This window comes from Quercus robur, chromosome 7, assembly GCF_932294415.1.
Source record: "Quercus robur chromosome 7, dhQueRobu3.1, whole genome shotgun sequence".
Lineage (NCBI taxonomy): Eukaryota > Viridiplantae > Streptophyta > Magnoliopsida > Fagales > Fagaceae > Quercus > Quercus robur.
Genome location: NC_065540.1, coordinates 27,027,132 through 27,048,166, shown reverse-complemented (window position 1 = coordinate 27,048,166; position 21,035 = coordinate 27,027,132). Strand labels below are relative to the sequence as shown.

The 21,035-nt window shown below is 38.6% G+C and overlaps 1 protein-coding gene across 1 annotated transcript; it reads left to right on the top strand.

Moving 5' to 3' along the window:
- The first annotated feature begins 10,585 nt into the window (after positions 1–10,585).
- LOC126692974 (vacuolar fusion protein MON1 homolog) lies at positions 10,586–12,561 on the top strand. The gene has a single exon (XM_050388804.1). The coding sequence runs from the start codon at positions 10,702–10,704 to the stop codon at positions 12,517–12,519; it is 1,818 nt and encodes a 605-aa protein (XP_050244761.1). The 5' UTR covers positions 10,586–10,701; the 3' UTR covers positions 12,520–12,561.
- Positions 12,562–21,035: the final 8,474 nt, after the last annotated feature.

Here is a 21,035-nt window from a genome sequence, read left to right as displayed (position 1 = left end):
GCATTATCAAGTGTTTCATACTCCTAACTAAAGGGGTAATGATTTTCTCACACAACTTATTTCACTTTTGAACATATATATTTTTTCCTTTTAAAATGTTTAAATCAGTGCATGTCATTGTACTGGATATTGTGTGAAATAGTGTAAAGAAAAAAGAGTGTAACAGAATATTTACTACCGGAACTAAAAATAGAGTTTGTGACTTCATTGTCCCATGATTCAGTTAACTTTAAGAAGAGTCACTGAATAGTTTAAGCAATATGCTAATAGATTTGAATTTGATGTCACTCAATAGTTGAAGCAATGCAGAAACCTTCAACGATTTTCACGCAGATATCTGATAGAATTATAGTAGTTTAACTGATTTTAGAGTACAACAATTACACTACGTATCCGAGGACCGAAGGCAACTACAAATCTTTTTTACTACTTAGTACTTGCTACGAAAGAATGGACGTAGGGAAGTCCAATTTCTCCACACAAACGGGTCAAAATCTGAGGCAGGCTCGCACTTAATTCACGGTAGTTTGATGGTTTTATCATGTCAGATCTGTATCTTAACAGAAGTATGTCTCACAGAGATTGCTGACCCTCCTAAGACACGAACATTTTCAGCTGTTGTAATTTAAATTAGGGCTACAAAGATTTATAAATTCTTGAAACCAAAAAGAAATGGATAGCTCTCTACATCATGGCTAGGGCGTGGTCCTTGTTTTTGGTAACTGCTGTGAGATTTGTCAGTAAAGAAGTGTATATCCTGCTTGTTGCTTTTATCTTCATCCATAAATAATTTTCAATGTCGGTCTGCTTAACAAAAATCTCAATCAGACTAAGAGAACCCAAATGCCAAAGGAAGAGCTTAGTTCACAACCCTGAAAGCTAGGGGTTCCTTGCACTCCACTTAATTTTCACAAGCTCATGCTAAGTACTCAAGATGCTCCAAGAAATATTTGAGTCAAAAACCAACCTACACCCATCTCTGTGTCCATAGGTTCTTCAGTTTTAACTGCAGAATCTCCTTTTTTTTCTCTGAACTAAAGTTGTCTGTTCATCTCATTATTCAACAAGGAACAATTTCTACTTCTGTTCATTAAACAGTAAATAGTGTATGAGGACCTGCATCCTCAATGTCAATGGAGCAGTTAGATCATGTCCCATTAAGAGCCTTCTTTTTTAACCTTCTAAACCTACCAGTAATCTCCACAAGAACAAATTCGTCCTACGATTTGATGAAATTGGTTTTTATCCCTCAAACACACTTCTCTTCCATTAACCTTTGAGACAAATTTTGCAAAATTATGGCAATCAACACAAATCCTGAGGTTTTTAATGACACGAACGGGCACTCCTTTAGGTGTAGCAATCAGCCCAAAAGCCAAAGCCTGCTTTTCAAATCTGGAACATAACCAAATTCCTTAAATTTGACTGATAAATCCCTCACCTTTGCAAACACCTCTTCCCTTCTTGGATGTGATCGATCACGTGCATGGAAAGTGTTAGAATTGTGTGGTTAAATGATTAAATTTACAATATCCCAATAGGTTAAACTTTTAGAACAATCAGTAATTTAACATGGTATCAGAGCAAGAGGTCCTAAATTCAATCTCTGTCTCCTCCACTCTACCTCCCATTTAAATTCTCACATGTTGGATTTCACTTATTAAAAGGTAGTTTTGGCTCACATGTGAAGGGGAGTGTTAGAATTGTGTGTGTTGTACAAATAGCACCCATGACTCAAATCAATAACATTAAATAAGCGGAAATTAAATAATAAGTGAAAAATAAATAATAAGCACACACAAAGAACACAAGAATTAATTTACGTGATTCGGCAAAATGCCTACCTCTACGGTGACAATGGAGAAATTTCACCATAAAAAATTAGGGAGATACAATAGTGTACAAGAACACTCTCAAGAAACCCAAATCCCAATTACACCTGAACACTCTCTCATAGAAACAATAAGAATAGAAGCTAACTGCTTCTCTAATTCTCTATTTTCTGCACTGCTAGGTTATTAGAATATTTGATGCTCTTCCCATTGCCTCACATAACAACATATATATATTATGTGTTGAATTCCATACAAGCTTTGAATATACATCAATGGCAGAATGAAACTCAGAGAGAGAGAGAAGAATGAAGTCAAACTTGTATATATTGAAATTGAATATAAATTTACAATGCTCTGCTCTATATATAGTGGAAACAGAGCGGGTAAGCTGAGTAGCTGAGTAACAAACTAACCGCCTAACCAACCAATCCAAACTGTACACGTGGAATAGGATCTAACAAACTTCTTAACCTGTATACAAAAACTACAGCCGTTTATACTTGTATGCAAAACTAATCTAGTCTAAACTACTGTAGCTTAGCTCTATATATACAAAAGCTTTACAACAGAAAATACTGATCCTATAGCAAAACTCAATACTCCCCCTCAAGATGAACCATAGATGTTGATTAGGTTCATCTTGGAAAGAAGAAAGTAAAACTGCTTGTAACCAAGGGCTTTGGTGAAGAAGTCAGCAATCTGGTGTCTAGTAGGCACATGAAAGGTTTTAATCACCCCATCTTGAATCTTACTTCGAATGTAGTGACAGTCAACCTCTATGTGCTTTGTACGTTCGTGAAACACTGGATTTGCAGCAATATAGAGAGCTGCCTTGCTATCACAGTACAAAGAGGTTGGATGATTGTGATCTAAACCAAAGGTTCTAAGTAAAGCCAACAACCAGACAAGCTCACTTGTGACAGTAGCTATTGCACGATACTCAGATTCTGCTGATGATCTGGACACTACTTGTTGCTTTTTACACTTCCAGGATATAAGAGAGTCACCAAGGAAGACACAAAAACCTGAAACAGATCGTCTAGTGTCTGGACAAGCTGCCCAATCAGCATCACAGTAGGCTTTGAGTTTCAATTCAGAATTTGCAGATAAGAATAAACCCTGCCCTGGTGTCTTCTTAAGATACTTAAGGATCTTATAAACTGCTTGTAAATGAGGAAGCTGAGGTGAACTCATAAACTGACTCAGTTTGTGCACTGAGTAACAAATATCAGGTCTAGTTAGAGTCAGATAGAGCAGTTTGCCTATAAGTCTTCTGTACAAAGATGGATCTGGTGCAGCCTCTCCCATTGAACTCCTAAATTTGGTTGATTGATCCATAGGGACATTAGCTGGTTTGCATGCTAGCAGACCTGCATCAGATAGCAGCTCCAAAACAAACTTCCTTTGACATAAACTAATACCTTTCTCAGTCCTAGCAACCTCAAGACCTAAGAAATACTTCAAAGTACCAAGATCCTTGAGTTTAAACTTGGCATCTAGGAAAACCTTAAAGGTATGGACTGCCTCCACATTATTGCTAGCTATCAAAATGTCATCCACATAGACTAGCAATATGAGAATTGAACCCTTGCTAACCTTAGTGAAGACAGAGTAATCTGATTTAGATTGGTTGAAACCATGATCAAGGAGAGCAGATGAGAGTTTAGCAAACCATTGTCTGCTGGCCTGTTTCAATCCATAAAGAGATTTAGTGAGTTTGCACACCTCCCCCTTGCTGCCAAAACCAGGAGGAGGGACCATATACACTTCCTCAGCTAATTCCCCATGTAAGAATGCATTGTTTACATCTAATTGGGACAAATGCCAACCATACACAGCAGCCATAGCCAAAAGAGTCCTAACAGTCACAAACTTCACCACAGGAGAAAATGTCTCAAAATAATCAACACCCTCAGTTTGAGTAAAGCCTTTAGCTACCAATCTAGCCTTGTACCTCTCAATGGAGCCATCAGCCTTAAGCTTGATTTTGTAGACCCACTTGCACCCAATTGGCACTTTACCAGGAGGTAGTTTGACCATGTCCCAAGTCTTGTTAGCCTGAAGAGCATCAATCTCAGCCTTCATGGCAGCTTGCCACAATGGATTAGGTAGGGCTTCAGCATAAGAAGTGGGTTCCTTAACAATAGACAAGGCAACAGAGAAGACTCTATGTGCAGTGGATAGCTTAGAATAAGAAAGAGTTGAAGAGAGTGGATAGAGAATACCTGGACTGTCACTGGAGATTGAATCATGGGAAGGTAGAGAAGTGGAAGCCAAGTTGCAGTGATGATGAGGAATAAGAGTGGAAGCTAAACTACAATGGTAGTCATGAAGATAGGAAGGAGGTTTATGAGTCCTAGTGGACTTTCTAACAGGAGGTAAGGCAGGTTGAACAATGGAAAGGTCAGGTTGAATGGGAGGTTCTTGTTGGGAAGAAATAACAGGAGTAAGATGAGAAGAATCCAGATCAGGGTGAACAAGATCTGGAAATTCATCAGGAGGTACAGCTGTATCAACAGAACTAAAAGGAAGGGAAAATTCAGCAGAAACTGAAGCAACAGAATCTGGAAAATGTGACTGAGATGGAAAAATGTTGTGAGAAATTGAAGGAGAACTAGGAATAGATTTAGAATGCCAGTGTTTAAAAGGAAAAACATTCTCTTTGAAGATAACATCTCTTGACAGAAACATAGTTCTAGAAGACAAATCATACAACTTATACCCTTTAGTCCCAAAAGGATAACCAAGAAAAATGCATGCCTTGGCTCTAGGATCAAATTTTGATCTATTCCTAGTTAAAGTAGAGGCATAGCATAGGCAGCCAAAAGATTTAAGGTGCTGATATGAAGGGGAATGACCTAAAAGCTTCTGGTATGGTGTAAGATTGCCTAAAAGAGGACTAGGAAGCCTGTTGATGAGATATGTGGCTGTGAGAACACAATCTCCCCAGAATTTTAAAGGTAAGTTGGCATGAAATCTCAAGGCTCTAGCAACATTCAATAAATGCTGGTGTTTTCTTTCAACAACAGCATTTTGCTGTGGAGTTTCAACACATGATAGTTGATGTAAAACACCTTTGGAAGCATAAAATGAAGGAAGAGCAAATTCAGGACCATTATCACTCCTAATGACCTTAATGGACACCTTGAATTGATTAAGAATCATATGAAAAAAGGTTTGAAGTAGGGAAGAAGCATCAGATTTGTATTTCATTAAGTAAACCCAAGTGCATCTACTATGGTCATCAACCAAGGTAAGGAAGTATTTTGAGCCATTTAAGGAAGGAGTAGAATATGGTCCCCAAATATCAGCATGGATTAAATCAAAACAAGCTAAGGAAACACTTGTGGATTTAGAAAAAGGTAATTTGTGCTGTTTAGCTAAAGGGCAGATATGACAATCAAAATAGTTGTTATTATTGCAAAGATTCAGATCATGTACAATAGGTTTCAACAAAGCTAGTCTTTGTGAAGAAGGATGACCCAATCTATAGTGCCACAATTTAACAACATCATTTGAAATAGCAACAGAAGAAGAAGAATCAAGATTACAGGTATTGACCTGTTTATTACAAAGGAATGAAGGTAATTTGGATAATACTTCTGAAACAGAGGACGGCAAGGTGATGGAATCATTGCACTGCAAGATATACAGTCCTCCATGTCTCTTACCCAACCCAATCATCTTCCAATGCAGTAAGTCCTGGAGAAAACAGTAATGAGAAAGAAAGATGCAACAACATGAAGGGTTTTGGGTTAGTTTGCTTATGGAAATAAGATTGAAAGAAAAAGTAGGAATACAAAGGACATTTTCTAGAATCAATGTGGCTGAGATTCTAACAGTTCCAACATGAGTCACCTTAACCATTTCACCATTAGGGAGTCTAACAGAAATTTGAGCAGAAGAAGTAACAGAAGTGAAGAAGTGAATGGAGTGTACCATGTGGTCTGTTGCACCACTATCCAGAATCCAATCATATGAACTAATATGAGAGGTATTTGTACTGGAAGAAAAGACTGAATGCTCAAGGGAAGGGGAAAAACAAATACCTGAGAAGGCTTGGGCTTGAACATCCATTGAAGGCTGAGTAATGATGGTGGCAACTTGATGAGCATCTGCCAAACATGCCTCTGGTGGTGCTTGAGTGCCAAAATGGCATTGAGAGTTCAATAGACCAATCAACTGCTGATATTGAGCCTTGGTCAGAGCCACGGGTTCACTGATATGATCTTCAGCAGCAACAACATTGTTTGCAAAAGGTTGACCACCTTTGTTTTTGAACTTATATCCAGGAGGATAACCATGTAACTTGTAGCACTTGTCAACAACATGCCCCATGGCTCCACAATGAGTGCATTGTGGCCTGCCACTCTTGAACTTAACAAATGTCTTGGTATTGCCAGGTTTAGACCCAAAAGCTGCTAAGGCTGCTGAAGTATCAACCAAAGCCTTCTTCCCAGCACTTACTTTTCTCTGCTTCTCATCTTGCATTAGAAGAGAGAACACTCTGCTCAAGGTAGGCACAGGCTCCATAAGCAGAATTTGACTTCTGACAGCTGCATATGTCTCATTCAACCCCATCAAGAATGACATGGTACATTCCTCAACTTGATGACCACATGTACATGTCCTATAATTAGAGAATTCATCCCAAAGACCTTTAAACTTGGCATAATACGCATTGATTGTTAAATCCTCTTGAGTCAATGAACTAATTTCTTTTCTCAAATCAAAGATTGTAGGTCCATTTCCTTGCCCAAACCTGTTTTGCAGATCAACCCATACATCTCTGGCAGTCTTGAAATAAACTATACTTGACTGCAACTCCTTGGAAACAGAATTAAACAGCCAAGCTAGGACTGTACTATTGCATTTGTTCCATGCTGTGTAATTTGGATGATCAACAGATTGAGGCTTAGGGATAGAACCATCAATAAAGCCCAATTTAGTTTTAGCATCCAAAGAGATAAGAATCGCCCTACTCCAGATGTTATAGTTTTCTTCAGTGAGGTGTTGAACCACCAAAGAAACTCCTGGATTATCCCCACTGGATAGAAAATAGGGGCTAGACGTGTTTTCCCAAGGTTGGACAGTAGGAACAGAAGCACTAGAAGTACTCTCAGTCATACTTAACCAGAAGAAGAAAAAAAAACGAAAATTTCAAGGTCTCAAACAACTAAAACCAAGAAATGAAAAGAAAAATCAAGAATTGATTTTTCTTTGAGAATTCTTCAGGAATCAAGATCAGGAATCAAGAATTTGAATTCTATGTGACAATCAAGATGTAATTCACAATCTAGATGAAATCACAAGAAAACAGTGAATAGAAAAAGAAACAACCCTAGGATCGGGAGAAAAAAAAAATTGAATTGAAACCCTAAGATTGAAGATTTCAATTTCAATTATCAATGGAAGAACAAAGCAAGATTTCAACACATTAAAGAAATTGAAACCTCAGAGATGATGAACTTAATGCAAGAATCAACAGAAATACAACAAGTAAATTTCTAGTTGATCTGAAAGAAGCACTAAGAAATTGAAGAAGAACATAATTGAACTAGGAAATTCAGAATACCATACTTGAATGATCTCTGACCTAGTTCATGCTCTGATACCATGTTGAATTCCATACAAGCTTTGAATATACATCAATGGCAGAATGAAACTCAGAGAGAGAGAGAAGAATGAAGTCAAACTTGTATATATTGAATTATGGGAAGGTAGAGAAGTGGAAGCCAAGTTGCAGTGATGATGAGGAATAAGAGTGGAAGCTAAACTACAATGGTAGTCATGAAGATAGGAAGGAGGTTTATGAGTCCTAGTGGACTTTCTAACAGGAGGTAAGGCAGGTTGAACAATGGAAAGGTCAGGTTGAATGGGAGGTTCTTGTTGGGAAGAAATAACAGGAGTAAGATGAGAAGAATCCAGATCAGGGTGAACAAGATCTGGAAATTCATCAGGAGGAATTTCAGGAACAAGATCTGAATATAAATTTACAATGCTCTGCTCTATATATAGTGGAAACAGAGCGGGTAAGCTGAGTAGCTGAGTAACAAACTAACCGCCTAACCAACCAATCCAAACTGTACACGTGGAATAGGATCTAACAAACTTCTTAACCTGTATACAAAAACTACAGCCGTTTATACTTGTATGCAAAACTAATCTAGTCTAAACTACTGTAGCTTAGCTCTATATATACAAAAGCTTTACAACAGAAAATACTGATCCTATAGCAAAACTCAATACTCCCCCTCAAGATGAACCATAGATGTTGATTAGGTTCATCTTGGAAAGAAGAAAGTAAAACTGCTTGTAACCAAGGGCTTTGGTGAAGAAGTCAGCAATCTGGTGTCTAGTAGGCACATGAAAGGTTTTAATCACCCCATCTTGAATCTTACTTCGAATGTAGTGACAGTCAACCTCTATGTGCTTTGTACGTTCGTGAAACACTGGATTTGCAGCAATATAGAGAGCTGCCTTGCTATCACAGTACAAAGAGGTTGGATGATTGTGATCTAAACCAAAGGTTCTAAGTAAAGCCAACAACCAGACAAGCTCACTTGTGACAGTAGCTATTGCACGATACTCAGATTCTGCTGATGATCTGGACACTACTTGTTGCTTTTTACACTTCCAGGATATAAGAGAGTCACCAAGGAAGACACAAAAACCTGAAACAGATCGTCTAGTGTCTGGACAAGCTGCCCAATCAGCATCACAGTAGGCTTTGAGTTTCAATTCAGAGTTTGCAGATAAGAATAAACCCTGCCCTGGTGTCTTCTTAAGATACTTAAGGATCTTATAAACTGCTTGTAAATGAGGAAGCTGAGGTGAACTCATAAACTGACTCAGTTTGTGCACTGAGTAACAAATATCAGGTCTAGTTAGAGTCAGATAGAGCAGTTTGCCTATAAGTCTTCTGTACAAAGATGGATCTGGTGCAGCCTCTCCCATTGAACTCCTAAATTTGGTTGATTGATCCATAGGGACATTAGCTGGTTTGCATGCTAGCAGACCTGCATCAGATAGCAGCTCCAAAACAAACTTCCTTTGACATAAACTAATACCTTTCTCAGTCCTAGCAACCTCAAGACCTAAGAAATACTTCAAAGTACCAAGATCCTTGAGTTTAAACTTGGCATCTAGGAAAACCTTAAAGGTATGGACTGCCTCCACATTATTGCTAGCTATCAAAATGTCATCCACATAGACTAGCAATATGAGAATTGAACCCTTGCTAACCTTAGTGAAGACAGAGTAATCTGATTTAGATTGGTTGAAACCATGATCAAGGAGAGCAGATGAGAGTTTAGCAAACCATTGTCTGCTGGCCTGTTTCAATCCATAAAGAGATTTAGTGAGTTTGCACACCTCCCCCTTGCTGCCAAAACCAGGAGGAGGGACCATATACACTTCCTCAGCTAATTCCCCATGTAAGAATGCATTGTTTACATCTAATTGGGACAAATGCCAACCATACACAGCAGCCATAGCCAAAAGAGTCCTAACAGTCACAAACTTCACCACAGGAGAAAATGTCTCAAAATAATCAACACCCTCAGTTTGAGTAAAGCCTTTAGCTACCAATCTAGCCTTGTACCTCTCAATGGAGCCATCAGCCTTAAGCTTGATTTTGTAGACCCACTTGCACCCAATTGGCACTTTACCAGGAGGTAGTTTGACCATGTCCCAAGTCTTGTTAGCCTGAAGAGCATCAATCTCAGCCTTCATGGCAGCTTGCCACAATGGATTAGGTAGGGCTTCAGCATAAGAAGTGGGTTCCTTAACAATAGACAAGGCAACAGAGAAGACTCTATGTGCAGTGGATAGCTTAGAATAAGAAAGAGTTGAAGAGAGTGGATAGAGAATACCTGGACTGTCACTGGAGATTGAATCATGGGAAGGTAGAGAAGTGGAAGCCAAGTTGCAGTGATGATGAGGAATAAGAGTGGAAGCTAAACTACAATGGTAGTCATGAAGATAGGAAGGAGGTTTATGAGTCCTAGTGGACTTTCTAACAGGAGGTAAGGCAGGTTGAACAATGGAAAGGTCAGGTTGAATGGGAGGTTCTTGTTGGGAAGAAATAACAGGAGTAAGATGAGAAGAATCCAGATCAGGGTGAACAAGATCTGGAAATTCATCAGGAGGTACAGCTGTATCAACAGAACTAAAAGGAAGGGAAAATTCAGCAGAAACTGAAGCAACAGAATCTGGAAAATGTGACTGAGATGGAAAAATGTTGTGAGAAATTGAAGGAGAACTAGGAATAGATTTAGAATGCCAGTGTTTAAAAGGAAAAACATTCTCTTTGAAGATAACATCTCTTGACAGAAACATAGTTCTAGAAGACAAATCATACAACTTATACCCTTTAGTCCCAAAAGGATAACCAAGAAAAATGCATGCCTTGGCTCTAGGATCAAATTTTGATCTATTCCTAGTTAAAGTAGAGGCATAGCATAGGCAGCCAAAAGATTTAAGGTGCTGATATGAAGGGGAATGACCTAAAAGCTTCTGGTATGGTGTAAGATTGCCTAAAAGAGGACTAGGAAGCCTGTTGATGAGATATGTGGCTGTGAGAACACAATCTCCCCAGAATTTTAAAGGTAAGTTGGCATGAAATCTCAAGGCTCTAGCAACATTCAATAAATGCTGGTGTTTTCTTTCAACAACAGCATTTTGCTGTGGAGTTTCAACACATGAAAACGGTGCGTTTCACGCTGGACCAATTGCACCGGAGCAACTAGGCTCCAACGACTGGTAGGTGATACGTGGTTCCCTACGAAGTGCACACAGACCAAACCCCATTCTACGCTACAATTTCTGATTCCCTAAAATTTTCAAAAACCCTCAAAATTCTCAAATGTCCTCCGATTCCAGCTCAACCTCCGGCGACGAATTCACCAACCCTAACCCTAATTCCACCTCCAAACCACTCGAAGATCAATTCGCATCGGCCGCATTGACCGAGCCCGACAACGAACCGCCGGAGATTCAAGAATCCCCAAACGGTGTCGCGAATGGTTCCGTTGGCGAGAACAGTCACGGGGAGATCGAAAGCAATGAACGAGAAGGAGCGGTTGGGAGCAATTTGGAGGCGAGACAGAGTGTGAGGTGGAGGAGGACGAATTCGGAGGTGGAAGTGGAGGCGCCGTCGAGCCCGAGTAGCAGTGGGTACGCCGGTGAAAGGGGCAGCAGTAGTGGCAGTGGGAGTAGTGGCGGGTTCGACATGATTGGCGGTGGGATTGGCGGCGGCGACGATGAGGAGATACAGGAAGTCAGCAATGTCGATTCCATTCAGGATTCTCAGGCCTCCTGGATGCCTGGAAAGCGTCACGTCGACGAGGATGATGCTTCCCTATCGTGGAGAAAAAGGAAGAAGCACTTCTTTATTTTAAGTAACTCAGGCAAACCAATATATTCCAGATATGGGGATGAACACAAGCTAGCAGGATTTTCAGCAACATTACAGGCTATAATTTCCTTCGTGGAGAACGGGGGGGATCGTGTCAAATTGGTCAGGGCAGGAAATCACCAGGTGGTTTTTCTTGTGAAAGGACCCATTTACTTAGTTTGCATTAGCTGCACAGAAGAACCCTATGAGTCATTGAAGGGGCAACTGGAGCTAATATATGGTCAGATGCTTCTTATTCTAACGAAGTCAGTAAATAGGTGTTTCGAGAAGAACCCAAAGTTTGATATGACACCTTTGCTTGGAGGGACAGATGTTGTCTTCTCATCTTTAATCCACTCTTTCAGTTGGAATCCGGCTACATTTCTTCATGCATACACTTGTCTTCCCCTGGCTTATGCAACGAGGCAAGCTGCAGGTGCTATATTGCAAGATGTTGCCGATTCTGGTGTTCTATTTGCAATATTAATGTGTAAACACAAGGTTATCAGTCTTGTTGGTGCTCAAAAGGCTTCTCTTCATCCTGATGATATGTTACTACTTGCCAACTTTGTCATGTCATCAGAATCATTTAGGACTTCTGAATCATTTTCACCAATTTGCCTGCCAAGATATAATCCCATGGCATTTTTGTATGCTTATGTCCATTATCTTGATGTTGACACATACTTGATGTTGCTTACTACTAGTTCAGATGCCTTTTATCATCTTAAGGATTGCAGGATTCGTATTGAAATGGTCCTTTTGAGGTCAAATGTTCTTAGCGAAGTTCAGAGATCCATGCTAGATGGAGGGATGCATGTTGAGTATTTGCCTACCGATCCATTACCTCGTTCTGGAACTTTATCTCCACATCTGGGCCAACCCAGAGATTCTCTTGAGAGTTTAAGAGAACCATTTGTTGGCATTGGTGGTCCTGCTGGACTTTGGCATTTCATGTACCGTAGTATATTTCTGGATCAATATGTATCTTCTGAGTTCTCACCACCAATTAATAGCCCACGTAAACAGAAAAGATTATATAGGGCTTACCAGAACCTTTATGCTTCCATGCATGATAAAGGAATTGGGCCTCACAAAACTCAGTTTAGAAGAGATGAAAATTATGTTCTACTCTGTTGGGTCACCCAGGATTTTGAACTATATGCAGCATTTGATCCACTTGCAGACAAGGCAGTGGCGATAAAGACTTGCAACCGAGTTTGCCAATGGGTGAAAGACGTGGAAAATGAAATATTTTTGCTGGGAGCAAGCCCCTTTTCGTGGTGATACACCAATTATTCTGTAATCAGCATGTACTATAGTTTTTTTTTTTTTTTTTTTTTTTTGACAATCAAAATAGTTGTTATTATTGCAAAGATTCAGATCATGTACAATAGGTTTCAACAAAGCTAGTCTTTGTGAAGAAGGATGACCCAATCTATAGTGCCACAATTTAACAACATCATTTGAAATAGCAACAGAAGAAGAAGAATCAAGATTACAGGTATTGACCTGTTTATTACAAAGGAATGAAGGTAATTTGGATAATACTTCTGAAACAGAGGACGGCAAGGTGATGGAATCATTGCACTGCAAGATATACAGTCCTCCATGTCTCTTACCCAACCCAATCATCTTCCAATGCAGTAAGTCCTGAGAAGGCTTGGGCTTGAACATCCATTGAAGGCTGAGTAATGATGGTGGCAACTTGATGAGCATCTGCCAAACATGCCTCTGGTGGTGCTTGAGTGCCAAAATGGCATTGAGAGTTCAATAGACCAATCAACTGCTGATATTGAGCCTTGGTCAGAGCCACGGGTTCACTGATATGATCTTCAGCAGCAACAACATTGTTTGCAAAAGGTTGACCACCTTTGTTTTTGAACTTATATCCAGGAGGATAACCATGTAACTTGTAGCACTTGTCAACAACATGCCCCATGGCTCCACAATGAGTGCATTGTGGCCTGCCACTCTTGAACTTAACAAATGTCTTGGTATTGCCAGGTTTAGACCCAAAAGCTGCTAAGGCTGCTGAAGTATCAACCAAAGCCTTCTTCCCAGCACTTACTTTTCTCTGCTTCTCATCTTGCATTAGAAGAGAGAACACTCTGCTCAAGGTAGGCACAGGCTCCATAAGCAGAATTTGACTTCTGACAGCTGCATATGTCTCATTCAACCCCATCAAGAATGACATGGTACATTCCTCAACTTGATGACCACATGTACATGTCCTATAATTAGAGAATTCATCCCAAAGACCTTTAAACTTGGCATAATACGCATTGATTGTTAAATCCTCTTGAGTCAATGAACTAATTTCTTTTCTCAAATCAAAGATTGTAGGTCCATTTCCTTGCCCAAACCTGTTTTGCAGATCAACCCATACATCTCTGGCAGTCTTGAAATAAACTATACTTGACTGCAACTCCTTGGAAACAGAATTAAACAGCCAAGCTAGGACTGTACTATTGCATTTGTTCCATGCTGTGTAATTTGGATGATCAACAGATTGAGGCTTAGGGATAGAACCATCAATAAAGCCCAATTTAGTTTTAGCATCCAAAGAGATAAGAATCGCCCTACTCCAGATGTTATAGTTTTCTTCAGTGAGGTGTTGAACCACCAAAGAAACTCCTGGATTATCCCCACTGGATAGAAAATAGGGGCTAGACGTGTTTTCCCAAGGTTGGACAGTAGGAACAGAAGCACTAGAAGTACTCTCAGTCATACTTAACCAGAAGAAGAAAAAAAAAAACGAAAATTTCAAGGTCTCAAACAACTAAAACCAAGAAATGAAAAGAAAAATCAAGAATTGATTTTTCTTTGAGAATTCTTCAGGAATCAAGATCAGGAATCAAGAATTTGAATTCTATGTGACAATCAAGATGTAATTCACAATCTAGATGAAATCACAAGAAAACAGTGAATAGAAAAAGAAACAACCCTAGGATCGGGAGAAAAAAAAATTGAATTGAAACCCTAAGATTGAAGATTTCAATTTCAATTATCAATGGAAGAACAAAGCAAGATTTCAACACATTAAAGAAATTGAAACCTCAGAGATGATGAACTTAATGCAAGAATCAACAGAAATACAACAAGTAAATTTCTAGTTGATCTGAAAGAAGCACTAAGAAATTGAAGAAGAACATAATTGAACTAGGAAATTCAGAATACCATACTTGAATGATCTCTGACCTAGTTCATGCTCTGATACCATGTTGAATTCCATACAAGCTTTGAATATACATCAATGGCAGAATGAAACTCAGAGAGAGAGAGAAGAATGAAGTCAAACTTGTATATATTGAATTGAATATAAATTTACAATGCTCTGCTCTATATATAGTGGAAACAGAGCGGGTAAGCTGAGTAGCTGAGTAACAAACTAACCCAAAACCCTTCATGTTGTTGCATCTTTCTTTCTCATTACTGTTTTCTCCAGGACTTACTGCATTGGAAGATGATTGGGTTGGGTAAGAGACATGGAGGACTGTATATCTTGCAGTGCAATGATTCCATCACCTTGCCGTCCTCTGTTTCAGAAGTATTATCCAAATTACCTTCATTCCTTTGTAATAAACAGGTCAATACCTGTAATCTTGATTCTTCTTCTTCTGTTGCTATTTCAAATGATGTTGTTAAATTGTGGCACTATAGATTGGGTCATCCTTCTTCACAAAGACTAGCTTTGTTGAAACCTATTGTACATGATCTGAATCTTTGCAATAATAACAACTATTTTGATTGTCATATCTGCCCTTTAGCTAAACAGCACAAATTACCTTTTTCTAAATCCACAAGTGTTTCCTTAGCTTGTTTTGATTTAATCCATGCTGATATTTGGGGACCATATTCTACTCCTTCCTTAAATGGCTCAAAATACTTCCTTACCTTGGTTGATGACCATAGTAGATGCACTTGGGTTTACTTAATGAAATACAAATCTGATGCTTCTTCCCTACTTCAAACCTTTTTTCATATGATTCTTAATCAATTCAAGGTGTCCATTAAGGTCATTAGGAGTGATAATGGTCCTGAATTTGCTCTTCCTTCATTTTATGCTTCCAAAGGTGTTTTACATCAACTATCATGTGTTGAAACTCCACAGCAAAATGCTGTTGTTGAAAGAAAACACCAGCATTTATTGAATGTTGCTAGAGCCTTGAGATTTCATGCCAACTTACCTTTAAAATTCTGGGGAGATTGTGTTCTCACAGCCACATATCTCATCAACAGGCTTCCTAGTCCTCTTTTAGGCAATCTTACACCATACCAGAAGCTTTTAGGTCATTCCCCTTCATATCAGCACCTTAAATCTTTTGGCTGCCTATGCTATGCCTCTACTTTAACTAGGAATAGATCAAAATTTGATCCTAGAGCCAAGGCATGCATTTTTCTTGGTTATCCTTTTGGGACTAAAGGGTATAAGTTGTATGATTTGTCTTCTAGAACTATGTTTCTGTCAAGAGATGTTATCTTCAAAGAGAATGTTTTTCCTTTTAAACACTGGCATTCTAAATCTATTCCTAGTTCTCCTTCAATTTCTCACAACATTTTTCCATCTCAGTCACATTTTCCAGATTCTGTTGCTTCAGTTTCTGCTGAATTTTCCCTTCCTTTTAGTTCTGTTGATACAGCTGTACCTCCTGATGAATTTCCAGATCTTGTTCACCCTGATCTGGATTCTTCTCATCTTACTCCTGTTATTTCTTCCCAACAAGAACCTCCCATTCAACCTGACCTTTCCATTGTTCAACCTGCCTTACCTCCTGTTAGAAAGTCCACTAGGACTCATAAACCTCCTTCCTATCTTCATGACTACCATTGTAGTTTAGCTTCCACTCTTATTCCTCATCATCACTGCAACTTGGCTTCCACTTCTCTACCTTCCCATGATTCAATCTCCAGTGACAGTCCAGGTATTCTCTATCCACTCTCTTCAACTCTTTCTTATTCTAAGCTATCCACTGCACATAGAGTCTTCTCTGTTGCCTTGTCTATTGTTAAGGAACCCACTTCTTATGCTGAAGCCCTACCTAATCCATTGTGGCAAGCTGCCATGAAGGCTGAGATTGATGCTCTTCAGGCTAACAAGACTTGGGACATGGTCAAACTACCTCCTGGTAAAGTGCCAATTGGGTGCAAGTGGGTCTACAAAATCAAGCTTAAGGCTGATGGCTCCATTGAGAGGTACAAGGCTAGATTGGTAGCTAAAGGCTTTACTCAAACTGAGGGTGTTGATTATTTTGAGACATTTTCTCCTGTGGTGAAGTTTGTGACTGTTAGGACTCTTTTGGCTATGGCTGCTGTGTATGGTTGGCATTTGTCCCAATTAGATGTAAACAATGCATTCTTACATGGGGAATTAGCTGAGGAAGTGTATATGGTCCCTCCTCCTGGTTTTGGCAGCAAGGGGGAGGTGTGCAAACTCACTAAATCTCTTTATGGATTGAAACAGGCCAGCAGACAATGGTTTGCTAAACTCTCATCTGCTCTCCTTGATCATGGTTTCAACCAATCTAAATCAGATTACTCTGTCTTCACTAAGGTTAGCAAGGGTTCAATTCTCATATTGCTAGTCTATGTGGATGACATTTTGATAGCTAGCAATAATGTGGAGGCAGTCCATACCTTTAAGGTTTTCCTAGATGCCAAGTTTAAACTCAAGGATCTTGGTACTTTGAAGTATTTCTTAGGTCTTGAGGTTGCTAGGACTGAGAAAGGTATTAGTTTATGTCAAAGGAAGTTTGTTTTGGAGCTGCTATCTGATGCAGGTCTGCTAGCATGCAAACCAGCTAATGTCCCTATGGATCAATCAACCAAATTTAGGAGTTCAATGGGAGAGGCTGCACCAGATCCATCTTTGTACAGAAGACTTATAGGCAAACTGCTCTATCTGACTCTAACTAGACCTGATATTTGTTACTCAGTGCACAAACTGAGTCAGTTTATGAGTTCACCTCAGCTTCCTCATTTACAAGCAGTTTATAAGATCCTTAAGTATCTTAAGAAGACACCAGGGCAGGGTTTATTCTTATCTGCAAATTCTGAATTGAAAATACTGATCCTATAGCAAAACTCAATATTATGTGTGTGTGTGTGTGTGTGTGTTTTATTAACCAAGTCGGCAAAGGAGCATTCCTTTTACAATTTGGATTCGGTCAAATAAGGTGACCGACTTGGGCTTGGCAATACAAGCCACATGGGCCCACGTCAACAAATCTCCATCTTGGCTTGAATTGATCAAGCTACACAAGCAAACTCCTACATCGCCTCCACCTTAGCCCTTAAGAGCTCACAAGCTACAAACATCAACCAAGTCCAAGTAGCTATTGAACTTGTTTGTTGGAATTGGCTTTGTCAACATATCTAAGGTATTCTCTTCCTCTCTCTATGAATAATCCTTAGCCACTAACTGTGCCTTGAATTTTTCACCTTTATTTTCTGATAATGCTTCTTTCTTGCATTATACCCATTTGCAACCAATAGCATTCTTTCTCTTGGGCAATTTCACTTATACCCAACTCTTAATCTTCTTTAGTGACCCTATCTCTTCTACATCCTTGTAAAACGATGGATCTCTACTGCTAGTTATGAGAGCAAAACTAAACATGTTTTCAAAGCCATATCTCTGTGGTGCTTTGTGAACCCGCTTCTCTCTACCTTTAGTAATTGAATAAGGTTCTTCTTGTTGCTACTGTGGATCAATATCATTATCATCACCCTTATCACTGGGTGAACTATTCTCGTCAAACTCCACCTCAATAGTTAATTTCTCTTGTGGACTTTCATCACATGTCTTTGCTTCATTCTGTTTCAACATAAGGCTTCATCAAATTTGACATCTCTACTGGTCACTGTTTTCTTTGAGATTAAATCCCAAAGCCTGTAGCCTTTAACACCTTTTTCAAAACCAAGAAATATGCATTTTCTTGACTTCAAATCCAATTTAGAACGCTTTCCACTCTGCACATACACATAAGCTGGACAACCAAAGATTTTTAGACTGGAATAAACAACTAGTCTACCTGAGCAAACCTCTTTTGAAATCTTAAAATCAATGGCTGATGATGGAGATCTATTAATAATGAAACTTGCAGTGTTAACTGTCTCTATCCAAAACACGTTAGGCAACCCTGCATTCAATCTCATACATCTGGCTTTTTCTGCTAAGGTTCTATTCATTCTCTCTGCAATCCCATTCCGCTGTAGAGTTCCTTTAACTATGAAGTGATAAGTAATACCTTCTAATTCACAACATCTTATAAATTCTTTATCTCTATACTCTAGTCTATTATCTATTCTAAGGTATTTTATTTTTTTGCCAGTCTGATTTTCAACTTGTGCTTTCCAAAATATGCCAAACACATCAGACTTATACTTCATAAAATAAATCCATACCTTTCTAGAGTAGTCATCAATGAAATTGAAGAAGTACTGAGCATCACTATGAGAAGAAACTGAAACTGGGCCTCAAATATCTATATGAAAGTAGTCAAGAACACCTTTACTTGTATAAGAGCCTATCTTGAAACTGACTCTATGCTGCTTCTCATACACACAATACTCACAGAAGTCTAGCTTACATGTCTTCACCCCATTCAATAAATTTCTCTTGTGCAGCTCTAACATACCACGTTCACCAATATGGCCAAGTCGCATATGCCATAATTTTGTGTCGTCAGTGCTAGACTCTACCGAAGTGGTGACTGCAACTCTTCCTACAACTGTGTTCTCAATCAATCTATAAAGCATGCTTATTTTCTGTCCCCTCATCACCATCAAGTAACATTTGGTAATCTTCATGATTCCACCATTTGACAAGTATGAATACCCCAAATCATCCAATACTTCTAAAGAAATTAAATTTTTTCTAAGATCTGGAACATGTCTGACATTACTAAGAACTCTTATAACTCCATCAAACATCTTGATCTTTACGGTACCAATCCCAATAACCGAGCATGTAGCATCATTACCCATTTAGACCACACCACCATTGTAGGGCTTATACATGTCAAACCAATCTTTCTTTGGAGTCATATGATATGAGCATGCTGAATCTAAAACCCAAGATTCCAATAGAACATTGTTACCCGATGAAACTGAAAGTAAATCTGCACCAACTTAACTATCATCTGATGTTTCTTTAGCAACACTAGTTGATTCTAGGGGCTTCTTTCCATTCTTCTTCTCCTCTAAATGCTCTTTCAACTCTTTACATTTATTCTTGTAATACCCTTTCTTGTGACAATAAAAGAACTCTACATCTTTCTTCACACATGATCTAAGCTGAGATCTATTCCCATTGGATCTTAACTCGCTTCTACCTCGATTGCTCAACTCTGACTTTACAACAAGTTCATCAGCTTAAGAACTGTCACCATCTTGCTTCATCTTTACATGTGACAAGAAAGCACTAGTCACCTCATCGAGAACTATAGTTTCTTTCCCGTACATCAACGTAGTCACTAGATAATCAAAATGTGTAGGAAGTGACGCTAATAAGAATAACACTTTATCTTCATCCTCATAATTCACCCCAAAACTTGACAATTGGGTATTCAACATGTTAAATGTGTTGAGATGTTCCAACAAATTTTAATCCTCCTTCATATGCAAACTATGCAATTGCTTCTTCACGTACAACTTGTTCGTCAAATTCTTTCTTATATAAAGACCTTCTAGTTTTTCCCAAACTTCCTTTACGGTCTTTGCTTTTAGGATGTTTGTGAATGATCTCATCACCTAGGTTGAGACGAATAATGCTAGCTACTTTCTCATCCATCTCTACCCATTCTTCATCCTTCATCTTTTCCAGTTTCTTCTCCTTCCCAAGCAAGGCCTTATGAACTCCTTGTTGAATTAGGAGATCCTTCATCCGCCTTTGCCAAAGGAAAAATTTTCCCTTTCTACAAAACTTCTTTGCGTCATACTTTATGCTTAATATCTTTACTATATTCAAAGGATTGAATCCTAACCTTGCTCTGATACCACTTGTTGTGCAAATAGCATCACAGGACTCAAATCAATAACAATAAATAAGTGGAAATTAAATAACAAGTACACCGAAAATTAAATAACAAGTACACACAAAAAACACAAGAATTTACGTGGTTTGGCAAACTGCCTACCTCCACAGCGGTAACGAATAAATTTCATTATAAAAAATTAGGGAGACACAATATTGCACAAAAACACTCTCAAGAAACCCAAATCTCAATTACACCCTAGTACTCTCTCACAAAAACAATAAGAATAGAAGCGGACTGCCTCTCTAATTCTCTATTTTCTTATACGGCTGCACTGCCAAGTTATTAGAATATTTGATGCTCTTCCAAAGAATCAGACGAGTTGTTTGATTTAAGGATTCTGAATAATGCTTCTTGCTCTTTATCATCAATATTTAGCATGTTAAATTTGTTTTTTAACTTACCAGGTCTTTCTTACAATCTTTGCTAAATTATCCAGGTTTACCACAGTTAAAACATTTACCTTTACTTGATCTCTGTTTAACATGTTTTTTAGAAACATTTTTCTTCTTAGCATAGAAATCATTAGGTTTAACAAAATTATTTCTGTATTTTTTATATTTTTTTATGGCTTTTATCATGTTTTTTTACCTTTTTGCCTAGAATGAGCAATAGGAGGCAAACATATATATATATATATATATATATATATATATATATATTTGTGTGTGTGTGTGTGTGTGTGTGTGTGTTATTAACCAAGTCGGCAAAAGAGCATTCCTTTTACAATTTGGATTTGGTCAAATAAGGTGATCGACTTGGGCC

What these genes read in the sequence shown, in the direction of transcription:
- LOC126692974 (XM_050388804.1), top strand. Translation starts at nt 10,702, where the DNA reads ATGTCCTCCGATTCCAGCTCAACCTCCGGCGACGAATTCACCAACCCT.